At 33.9% G+C, this 12928-nt stretch overlaps 1 protein-coding gene across 3 annotated transcripts; it reads right to left on the minus strand.

The window, feature by feature from the left end:
* Positions 1-254: 254 nt before the first annotated feature.
* Positions 255-8698, minus strand: LOC113738101 (ABC transporter C family member 4-like). Of its 3 annotated transcripts, none has more exons than XM_072084184.1 (13): positions 8559-8698; positions 5992-8131; positions 5580-5900; positions 5333-5419; positions 4182-4859; positions 3938-4102; positions 3233-3527; positions 2655-2869; positions 1788-2093; positions 1625-1688; positions 1302-1541; positions 865-1007; positions 255-778 (listed from the first exon to the last, which is right to left on the minus strand). In XM_072084184.1, exons 2-12 carry the CDS (start codon positions 8086-8088, stop codon positions 907-909), a joined length of 4569 nt encoding a protein of 1522 aa, XP_071940285.1. In that variant the 5' UTR covers positions 8089-8131; positions 8559-8698; the 3' UTR covers positions 255-778; positions 865-906. The 3 variants fall into 3 exon arrangements, with proteins under 3 accessions (XP_071940285.1, XP_027121085.1, XP_071940286.1); XM_027265284.2 differs by having other exon boundaries at positions 8335-8655; XM_072084185.1 differs by lacking the exon at positions 3938-4102 and having other exon boundaries at positions 8335-8655.
* Positions 8699-12928: the final 4230 nt, after the last annotated feature.

The following is a 12928-nucleotide window of genomic DNA, read 5'->3' on the forward strand; positions in this document are numbered from 1 at the left end:
TTTGTTTTTATGTGCTAATAATAAATTTTTACTTACCCAATTTAAAGAAAAAAAAAAAAACTAGTCCAGGATTCACCGTCAATGTGAGTATTTAGTCTTGCAAAACGCAGTAGAACGAGGAATAAAAGTAGATATTGTGTCTGGTATGTCAAATCAAAAGGATGCAAAATAGTAGTATTGGATTTCATGGCCGTGGGATTTCATAAAATGTGGGGCGAAATCTTGCAGCACTTCCTCACGAGAAAAGGATCCAATTGAGATGTAAGGCCTTCAGTTCCTGTATTGACAACATAGCTTTAGCATTTGTCTCGTAAACTTTTCTTGATGGATCATTTGTTTCATGATCATACCAGATGCACATAAACAAATGTGCTTATTTTCAGAAAAAGCTGAATGTACCTGCAAAAACATTGGATAAGTCCCATCTATTCTGATTATTCTTAACCACAAACAATTCAGAATTGATGATGAACTAATCCTCTAGATGTACAAGAATCTGCCATTAGCGCCATGCTACAGATGTCTACAAGAAAAGCTAGCCTAACAGATTATTGATCTCCAAAAGATCTGCAAAGTCCAGAATCGCGGCAATTTCAACCCTGTTGCAGCGTTACCGGCCCGACTCTCTCGAGGCCGCCGTCATAGTAACTTTATTGACGAACCTACTACTACTACTTCACCACAGTTGCCTGCCTCTGAGCAGGAGAAAGAAAGGCAAAATTTCATCACCAAGATCCCTCCTCATTCACTTGCCTTCTCGACTCCTCAAAATTGGGTTCTAAGCAGCCAAGAGAAAAGGTGTGAGAGAGATGTAGAGAGGATTGATTTCCCAATCCCAAGTGCAGGAGCAAGTCGCTTAAATACCTGGTTGTTGCAACCTCCAGCACCTTTGGAGAGCAGGACGTGCTATAATCCTGATGACCTGTTGGAATATTCCTGGACCAGTGCCCCGAACAGCGAGCGCCTGTCTAGCAACTTAGATGGTCTGTCGAATTCCTTTACCCATCCTGTTCGAACATAACACCAAAGCCATAAATTAGAGCACCTAAATGTAACTTCTGTAGCTTCTGTAAAGAGGTCTTGGAACTGGAAGCCTCAAAATATCAAAAAGCAGATGCAGCAGCATTGAATGGGTTGAGGAGGGAAAAAGAACTCAAATTGGAGGTCTAAACAATTCATGATATAGTGAGCACTTAATATCCTATGAAACTCGACTGTTTGTAATGAATGGGGAAGAGCTTTTGTAAAATTTTAACGATGGAATAATGAATGCTTCATCAGCAAAGTAGCGAGAAACTGACCGTCATCTACGACTAATACCCTGTCGCAGTCTATGACAGTGGGTATCCTGTGAGCTATGGTAATGATTGTACAGGCTGAGAAGTGCTCACGAATGATCTTTTGAATCACAGCATCAGTTTGGGAATCAACAGAAGCTGTTGCTTCATCCATAAATAAGATCTTGCTCTGTTTCAGCAAGACCCTCCCCAAGCAGAGAAGCTGTCTCTGGCCCACACTCCAATTGTCTCCACAATCAGCCACTGAAGATAATATAAGTATTACCATTAAGTCTACATAAACCAGAAATGCAGAGTCAAAGGGAAATAAGATCCGCAATGGAGACCTGAAGCATCAAGTTTTTCAGGTTTTGCAGCCACTACATCTTTCAGTTGGCAACGTTCAAGACTCTGGACAGACAAGGAAAACATGACAGATAACGCCCAGGTGTCAGAATGTAATACCACAAGATCTGAAACTCAGATCATTAAATGACATGTAGTAACTACCTTCCATATTTCATCATCTGAATACAACCCAATGGGGTCGATGTTACTTCTAATAGTTCCCTCAAAAAGGACAGGTTCCTGAGGGATGATCCCGAAGCGAGATCGAAGATCATGGAGGCCTAGCTGACAAATGTTGATCCCATCAATGAAAATCTTGCCATTCGCAGGCTCCACCAACCTAAAGAAAACTTGGATGAGAGTAGATTTTCCACTTCCAGTTCTGCCAACAACACCAATTCTTTCTCCTCCATGGATTCTGAGATATATCCCTTTCAAAACAAGAGGGGTATTTGTTCGATACCTAACCTGCTCAAAGTCAGGTATAGAGATTCACCAAGAGCTTCCACACGCAAGAAAAAAGTCTACTTGCTAGTATGGGTAAGCACATGAATTTCATAATTTATGTGAAACTACTACTATGTATCATGCCAACCACAAATTGCGGGACAAGATTGATTAAAAGCCATTCTGCACATTGCACCCAGTTCCTACTAATCAAGATTCAGGCAACATGCGTTTTCAGAAGGATTTCTAGTATATTTACTGAATATTGGACAACATCAGTCGCATTGTCTAGGACTTAAACAAGCATAAAAGCTAACTAATGGTATTCCCTAATTTCCTTCAAGGCAATAGTACAAAATAAATCATAAACATTGTGCATATATACCTCCCTCTGTGGAAATTCCAATAAAATTAAGTCCCAGTGCTAAAAGAGAAGAAGAAAAACAATCCTAATTAATCTTCAATTTGCAGTAAGGTTTTTGTCAACTTAAGAGTAAGATTATTAGAATTACATGCTATAAGGAATGCAGCTAAAGCTGCTCAAATACTCCAAGCTTTTGTGGTGAAATGTAAGCAGATTACCTGTAAGTTGGTAACTTCAATGTCACCATGGCTTGGCCAGTTGGAAGGTGGAACATACTCTTTATTCCTCCATGGAGCTTCAGATGGGATGGTTATGAACTGTTTTATCCTCTCAACTGAAACCATTCGGTTCTCCACCAAGCAGCTCATGTACACAGTCCAGAATAGCACAGCATTCAGTGGCAGGCCATAGGAAAGAGACAAGCCAACGTATTCTGATAGCATGAAAACCAAAATGTCAAACTTTGGAAATCTAAATATTGAGCTTAGCATTATCTTCTTCATTCCATCAAAAAAAATTTGCAATTGCTTTTGTTTGTTACCAAATTTAAATACTTTTGGTAAACATGTAAAAAAGAATAATTTATTGTAACTATTGTTTAGCTCCTGATATGACACTGGCTAGGGGTATGGGATCCATGCCAGTTGGAGAGACACATGCAAGTTGGGCATTGTTGTGGATGTTTCCTTTTATGTATGATGATGGTAGATATATATAAATTCAGCCTTGTATAAGATTTAAAGGAAATATGCGTTTCACAAGGAGTTGCATACTTCTAAATTATAAAGAATACCACCTGGCTTTATAATAGTACTTGGCAACAAGACCATGCATGCTGTGGCAGCGCACAGCAGAAAACTGCCAATCATCTCCAAGCGGAAACCCAACCATTCATTAGATCCATTGTTGTGAAAATCCATGCGCAGATTTGCGTTAACTCTATCAAAATTTTCCTGAAAGAACTTCTCTTGCTTCCTGAAGCCACGTATGGTCATAACACCAGAAATCGACTCTGAGAAGTGATGGATGACTGGGGCTTTGGTGATTGAATCAAGACGGCTTAGTTCACGAGATGAGGAAAGATAATATCCCTGCAAGCCAAAAAATTTTGAACCATAAAATGGATAAGATCCGTTACTGGGAAGACAATGGCAGGTTGGTGTCTAGTGCATATTTAATTTAAACATATGCTGGCAAAGCCTCTGATGTATGTTAAAACCAAGGCTGATGTGAACATTAGTTGATGCGAAATTGAATTCTATGGGACCATGAATGGTGTAGAAAAGAAACTTCTGCTACATACTCGGTACAAGATAGCGACACAAATACTCACCAATCTCCATAGGATTTCAATCTATAGGACACATCTACTATTAGTCTCAAAATGCAAAACATCCAATACTATTGAAGGGATGCCAGACATAGCCATCAAAGATCAGCAGTTTTCAGAAAATGAAAATTCAAAACAATGGAAATCAAATAGATGGAAAAATGTCCATACCCGGTACCAGTAATTGAGCCAAATCAGTGGGATTATGAGGAATATTGTTGGCCAAGCATATTGACAGGTGATAAACAAAATGCTAATTACTGTGAAGTACATGGAAATCGTCAGACTTAAGAAAAATGGAATCAATATATCAATGTTGAATTGATCATTTGATGCCTGCAAAATAGATCCTTTATCAGTCCAGGTACTAGAGAGTTATAATAAATTTCCAACTGGACAAGGAGGTGAAACTTACCCTAGTTAATATTCTTCCTGATGGAGTGGTGTCAAAGAATGACATTGGCGCATGAAGGATGCTTTCAAGAATTTGACTGAAAAAACTTTGAGCTATTTTCAGACCAATAAACGTCTGAAAGAACATTCTGATGCCCACCAGTATGCACGAAACAATTGCTATAGCTGCATACGTTTCAATGAACAACGAAGGGTTGAATAGAGTATCTCCTGAAGTCTCATATGCAAGCCAGTAATCACCCGCCATAAGGGATAGCTGCCATAACAGGGATGAACCTACAATAGCTACTATTCCCCACCATCCATATGCCGTAGTGCAATACTGCTTGTAGACAGCTAAACTGACTTTACCAGTTTCTCTCTCTTCATCTTCAATGAGCTTGGAATTGCCTTTTTCAGAATTAGATTCGTCTAAGGACCAGCTTTCATCAGTTGGATCACCCTGGCCTGATACAGGTGATATGGGCGTTAATGCCTTTGGTGAGTGGGGTGATTTTGGTGTTATGGGGAGTGGGCGTGGGGAGTATATTTCTTGTGTTCTTTCATCAGAATTATTTGCACTCCTTTCTACAAGGTCTACAGAGGATTCATGGGCAGCTACAAGTGCACCAAAATCCATCCCAGATTGAAGAAGCTCATCATATTTCCCAGATTGCACAATCTTCCCATCGCGCATCACCTGGCACAAGAATTGCACCTTGAGCTACAGAAATTTTAGTTTAATGTTTTCATCCATGCTTTAGCATTATAGCCTTGTTTGGGAGATTCTGTGCAACATACTCACTTTCATGTAAACATGCTAATATTACGATGGAAGCTTCCATATCTAAGATGCAATAAAGGTGGAGTTGATCAAACTTTACCAAACGTGGATAATGAAAATTTTATGTGCAGAATACGTGTTAGCTTCAGATATGGCACATGTAAACTACTTAAATCAACTAAGTGAAAACATCTAGATACAAACTCAGACATGAATTAATGAAACCACAGTCAAATATTTATGAATGTTAAAACCCTGCATGTATACTCTCTTTTTTATAAACTGACGAAAGAAAGTCATAAATATGAGACTGCTTCAGATCACTGAAGTCATCAATTTGCCTATCAAGTAGAAGCGAACGTCATAATTTGGAGCCTGCTTAGACTCACCAGAATAAGATCAGCATTGTGCAGGAAGTCAACCTGGTGAGTCACAAGTAAGATTGTCTTATGTTTCAGAGCTCCCCTCACACACTCCTGCAAAAATTCATTTTGCATTAGGTTTCCATGCAGTCCCATCACTTGCCCAAATATTACCGTGATTATGCAGGATCATAGTCTAATATCTATAAACTATCATCTAAAGAAAGACAAAATCCAATAACCAACGGAAATTGGCACAAGACTGTGCACTGACCTTAAATATCTCCGTCCCGGTGTGAGCATCAACCGCACTAAATACATCATCAAGAAGATAGATATCACAATCCTGATATACTGCTCTTGCAAGTTGTATACGTTGCTTCTGGCCACCACTAAGGTTGATTCCACGTTCTCCAATCTCAGTCTGGTCACCATATTCAAATATCTCCAAGTCTTTCTCCAGTGAGCAAGCTCTTATTACTTCCTTGTATCTCTTTGTGTTTAGGGGTGAACCAAACAAGATGTTGTCTTGGATAGTTGCATTCTGTATCCATGAACTTTGTGCCACATATGCAGTGCTCCCACAAACTCTAACCTGTACAATGCGTTAAGCAAGAAGTAGGATCATATATATCATTATACGTTAGGCAATCGATTCGATAAAAGGATAAAAATGAGATGCATACCTTTCCTGATATTTTTTTAAGCTCACCAAGAACTGCAGCCAGTAAGGAAGATTTCCCCGATCCAACAGTTCCGACAATTGCAGCAAGCTCCCCTTTCTTGATCTGGAAATTGACATCTTTCAAAACTTGCTCTGCTCCTTCATCCTCCCATGAAAAGGTACCATCTTTGACCTGCAGTGCTATTCGGTCACTGCAGCCTTCCTCTCTTTCCACGGTCTTAGTGTCCAATTCATGACTCGTCAGATACCCATCCAACCTCTCCAGAGAGATGATTGCCTGAGAAACTGCCATAAGAGATTGTGGGAAGGTTCTGATGGGCTCTTGTAAAATTTTCAGGATTGTCGTCACAGTGAACACTTTTCCAGCGCCAAGGGGCACATGCATTAAAATTGCAACAACAAAGGTAAGAGCTGCTATAACAACTGGGACGCTCCAAAGTAGTGCCATATTGTATGAAATTGCATACATGAACTTGCTGAGCCACCCGTATTCCTTTTCGCGAAATTGCAGGATTTTTTTGTTGAATTGCTCTTCCCATGCTTGAAACTTGATCACTCTCATATTGTTAAGTAACTCATTGGTTGTCTTCATTCTACAATCACGGCTCATCATAAGATTGAACTGGTAGAAATTGTTCTTGCGCGCAATCACGAGTGTGAATATCAATACAGCAAAAACTGCTACTAGTGATACAAGCATTGAAATGCCCATGTATAGATACAGAAGAACCAAAGATATTCCAATTTGTAATGGCATCAACCACAAAGCATGCATCTGGGGCATCATGTCAGAGAGTTGCTGGCAGTCCACAGCCATATAATTCACAATCTGTCCAACCCCATGAGCCTGTCTAGCGGAGCAACTAAGTCTGAGCCCCTTCTTGTACAAGGCAGTGATTAAAGAGGACCTAATGAGCATACCAAGTCTCTGGGTCTGGAAATTGAATTGATGTGAACTAAGGACTTCGACAACTTTTGCAACCAAGAGGATCAATACCAGATAAAATCCTTCAGCAAGGTTGCTTCTGTCCCCAGAAGCAAAATCAACAAATGTTTGGATCAGGATAGGACCAACATATGTAACTAGCAACCGCACAACAGCCAGGACACCAGTGAAGGTAATATGCCTCCAGAAACATCTAATCAATGTAAAGATCACACGGTTCTTTGAATTCTCACCAGACTTGCGCCAATTAACCTCAAATTGTTCTGCCATTTTTTCAGCTAGAAAAATCGGTGGAAGTGTTGGCACTTCATTCATCTTTAAAGGGCTTTTGTATCCCTTACTCAGCAAGGGATTCATCCACAGCCACATTGCTTTGGAGATCAAAGAAGCAGAGGCAAAGCCACTGATATTAACATCTGCATCAACAGAATCATGCGTCTCCACTCTTAGATCCTCAACCACAGTAAGTCCCGATGATCCTCGAATGGCAACTATGAATAGAAACACATAAAAGGGTAAACTAACCAAGGAATAGATGTCATCTATTCTCATTTCTTGATCCAAGTTTTCCCCAACAACGGTTACCATACGAGTGATTGCAGTGGCCGAGAATAAAGCTACAACAATCAAGCTCACAGCCCAGTAGGCTCGAATGACCATAGGATGAGTAACAGCACCAAATCTCTTCTCGTGAGCAACCAAAACCAAGATCACAACATGACTTACCGCTTGAAACAGAAGGAAGAATGCTTCTGCGAGATTCCATGGTGATTGAACGCCTCGAGTGAAGGCTAATATGCAGATGGCTATATAAGATAGAGCTAAAAGAGCAGTCACGGCTACGGATGCTATGAACCAAGGGGTGACCTTAAGCTGAGACCTCTCTTCTGGAAGTAGAGGTTTATCAAGATCAGAGCTTGAATTTTTTTCTGTAAAAAATCTAGAACATAGCTTTCGGACAGCCAATACAAGGCAGACGATTAGGAAAAGAAGGTCAACTGAAGAAAAAAGAATCCTCTGGGAACATGGTGATAAAAAAATGAACTCCGACCAGTTCTTTAAAACTGAAAGAAAAGATAGGCCTTCTGACGATGGGATGGTTGAGGTTGAACACTCCAGGGATGTTAGCCAGGATCTAGAAGCCATGGCCATAGTAATTAGTAAGTCAACTTGACGATCCTCCTCCCCTCTACCTCTGCAAAGCAACAAGCATCAGTTAGTCTAACAGCAGCTGAACCTATCAAGAAACAACCTTGTAGTACTTGGTTCCCTGAACTTCGTAGAAATACATGTGCGGCAAGCAAAGAGCTCAAAATTTCAGATGCTAGATTCAGCACGGAAAATTGAGTTATGTCAAAGTAAACACAAGAGACGTATCAATGGAAACTGAAAATTCACCTGCTACTGCATTAGCAATTTTGTGGGCAGAAAATTCAACAGAAATGAAAGCAAACTCGATGTGGTTACTATTGTTCAGAAGAATTTTCAAAATAAGTCGAGAAAAGAGACAAAATAGAAGCAACTACTCCATTGACAAGTTTGTACACTCGTAACGAGGAAGCCTTCTTAAATCAGTAATTGCATAGGAAATATCTACTCTTTGTAGAAAAATAGAGTACTACTCCGCTGCTCTGTAGTCTGCAGCTGTTGAAGAAGACAGGATCTCGTTTGTTTACTTATTCATCGCTTACATGAGCAGTCAGAAGAGGCCAATATATAAATGCCACTGACAGCTGAAATCTTCCATAATATGGGAAAAAAGGTGAGACTGTAGCAATCAAGATTCTTTTAATTTTTCTTATTATAAAATAAAAAAAAAAAGATCCCTTTTTAACTTTTTGGGTATGCCTTTTCACGATTTAACGTCTGTATCCTTTTCCATCACAAAAAAAGCACGACTAATAATAATTTTGTGTCATTCAGGATGCTATGGAAGAAAGTCATTTTTTTGCATATGGCACCCTTTAAAATTGTTTAAGTGCACGATCGTGAGTTTTTAGAATTTTTCTTAATATATTTTTAAATTAAATTTTTTATTTTATATACATCACATCACTCTAATATATTTTTCGAGAAAAAACGCAATGCCCTCAGGGGAAAGTCATTCTTAGCATGCATAGGGCCAACAAGTGATTGGTACTAAATGATACATTCTTTGAAGGAAAATAAGAATAATAAAATGTTTAAAAGCTGCGTGTAGGAGAAAACATTCACATGGCGCATGTAATTGACTCCCATGCATCGAAAACTCACTTCTCCGGCCATGCCTTTTTTCTCCTACTAAAAGCTACTTATATAGTAGGAGAAAACATGTACACATTTTAGTAGAAAACTATGCATTGAAATGTCTCACTTTTCTGTCTTACACATTTTTTAATTAGTTTTTTATTTTATATATACATTTTCTATGAAAACTTCGTAAAATTACAATTCAAACAGAACCATTTTTCCATCTCAAGAACTCGATACAAAGTGACCAACACACGATAATTGTGCATAATAGACAAATTATACTGTATTGGTACTGGTATCCATCAATCAACGATTATCATTTGACTAGATTTAGAGACGCAACGAAAGGAGGGAAAAAATTGAGAATAATTTATATGGTGTTTGGATTGCAATTTTTTTAATATATATTATAATAATTTGATATATATGAAATAAAAAAATAATTAAAAAATATATTCATAGAAAACGTAAAGATAATCGTTGAGAGGAAATAGGCAATGGGGGAGTTGCGGGTAACGAGGATTTCTGGAAGGTCAAACGAGGAAGGAGAGTACTAGTACAGCAGTACTATTTGTATTACGTGGAGGTGGTGGCCTGCTGATTCTATTTTTAGAATAATTTCAAAAATCCCCCTCGAGATTTCTGATTATTTCACTTTAAATTTTAAAAATTACACTAATATCTTTTTAAATTTATTAACTTATAACATCTAGGTTTAACCAATAATTAAAAAGTAATATTAGTAGAGAGAAAATAATATGATGTCACCATTGTCCCTCATCTACTAAATTATTTAATTAATCTAATATCAATCCAGACATTAAATAAAATACTATAATTTATTATTTATCATTAGGGATTAAATCACATAAGGCATCAAAAATAGTATATTATTCCATATATTTCATTAAATATGATATTCAAATTGTTCTTTTCAATTATAAAGCCATTGTCAAATTCGATCAACAACAAATAATTTTAAAAAAAATCTGTAACCAAAATATTACAAAAAGTGAACTTTAATATCATAAAAATTCCAAAAAGCAACCTTAGTATATCAACAAGAATGTTTATGATGTTAAAGTCTATTTTCTGTGTTTTATTTTTTGCAAAATTTTTGATTATTTGTTGGTGGTTATGTTTGACAATGAGAATGTAATTGAAAAGAGTAATTTGAATATTGTATTAGATGAAAAATATAAAATAATATATTATTTTTTATGATATGCTATTTTTTAATAAACCGTTTATAAAATAATATACTATGTTGTATGTGATTTGATTCCTAATGATAAATAACAAATTTTAGTATTTTTCTTTTAATAAGTGGATCGGTATTAAATTAATTAAATAACGTAGTAGATGAGGAATGATGATGAAATCACATTATTTTCTCTCTCATAATATAATTTTTTAATTATTGATCGGATCTAAATATTATAAGATAATTAAACTCAAGAAAAGTTAGTGTAATTCTCAAAACTTTGAGGGAGGCAGTAAAATATTCAAATGAGGTTTTTGGAATTGTCCCTTTCTTTTTTTTCGTATCTTTGTTATTTTTTGCTAAATTTTGTTTGTTTCTTTGTTCTTGGAGAAAACCTCAAAAGGTGGTGGGGTTTTCGTTCGTTTGTTTGTTTGTTGCTTTTCTGGGCGTTGCCTCGTGAATGATTCATGATGAACAGAAACCTCTGATGGACTTTAAACCTGTTGCTTTACAATTACTAGTGTAATTTTTAAAAAAATGTAAAGTTTTCTTTTCCAATAAATGACTATAAAAAATCACCACAAAATAGTTTTTTTTTATTTAAAAAGTTTTATAGAAACAGTCATTCAAACGTAGGTAATTAAGGGATAATGTCCTTGTCACGTGTCACGGTTACTACCTCAAAAATATAAATGCTTTAGCGTCTAGCCAACAATTCAAATAAAGTGTTTTTCTGACAGAGTGCCGTTAAGATGTTCGTTAACACATATAGTATTCATCTAACCTATCATATATATATATATATATATATACACACACAAATATTAATAATTAATATCCTTCTTGCATTTATATATTTTTCCTATTTAATCTTACCCTTTATCCCTTGTAATTATTTAAATTTTTAATTATTTTTATATTTTAAAAATTATAATTTTTAAAATATATTTTAACGATCGTCCCATGAACGCCCATTAAATAAATCGTTGAAAGAAATACTAGTATACTAGAATAGTGGATATTGTTTTGAGATGGCCCAAGTAAGATATATATATAGGGCCTGTTTGGCACCCTAGTTTTTTACCAAGTTTTTTAGCTACTAATTTTTTAACAACTTTTGCTACAGGAACCCCAAAAAACTTTTCAAAGTTTTTTACCTACACATTTCAAAAATCTATACACAAAAAATTTCTTAAAAACTTTTCTTCCTCCCTCACCCAACCCATCACACCAGACACCGCCTCCACCACCTCTCCCGGCGTCGGTAACCTCAAAAAAAAAATTTTGAATTTTTGAGTCCCTCACCCTCAAAAATTTATTATATATATTATATATTTATAATATTATATATTTATATATTTATTTAAAAATATTATAAATATTTTATTTTATTTAAAATATATTTTTATATATTTATATAAATATAATATACCATATAAATTAATATTAATATAAATATGTAATTATACATTTATATAAATATTATATATTATATATTTAATATATATAATACATATTATATATATTACACATTTATGTATATATATTTATATACAATTATATTATGTATTATGTATAATATAATACATTTATACATAATATTAACACACAATATAAATTATATATTTATACATAATACTAATACATTTATACATTTATATTAATTATATTAATACATTTATACATAATATTATATATTTATATATTTATAATATATTCATTTATATATTTATATAATATTCATTTATAATAATATACAATTATTACATTTGTAAATATATTTATATTATGTATTATATATAATATAATACATTTATATATTTTTATATACCTATATAAATATATTTATTTATAAATGTATTATAAATGCATAAATATATATAAATATTTAAACAATAAAAATGAAAAATTATAAACAATATTAATTATACATTTATACATAATATTAATACATTTATACATTTATATTAATTATATTAATACAGTTATACATAATCATCATATATATTTATAAATTATAATTTATACATTTATATAATATTTATTTATAATATATACATTTATATTAATTATACATTTATACATTTATAAGTACATGTATATTATGTATTATATATAATATAATACATTTATATATTTTTATATAAATATATAAATATATTTATTTATAAATATTTATAATGTATTATAAATGCATAAATGCATATAAATATTTAAACAATAAAAATTATAAATTATAAACAATATTAATTATACATTTATACATTTATATTAATTATATTATTACATTTATACATAATCATCATATACATTTATAAATTATAATTTATACATTTATATAATATTCATTTATAATTTATACATTTATATTAATTATATATTTATACATTTATAAATATATGTATATTACGCATTATATATAATATAATACATTTTTATATTTTTATATAAATATATAAATATATTTATTTCTAAATATTTATAAATGTATTATAAATGCATAAATGTTTAAAAATATATAAATTATAAATTATAAATTATAAAATACTCAAAAAT

This window comes from Coffea arabica, chromosome 3e (assembly GCF_036785885.1).
Source record: "Coffea arabica cultivar ET-39 chromosome 3e, Coffea Arabica ET-39 HiFi, whole genome shotgun sequence".
In the NCBI taxonomy this organism is placed as follows: Eukaryota; Viridiplantae; Streptophyta; class Magnoliopsida; order Gentianales; family Rubiaceae; genus Coffea; species Coffea arabica.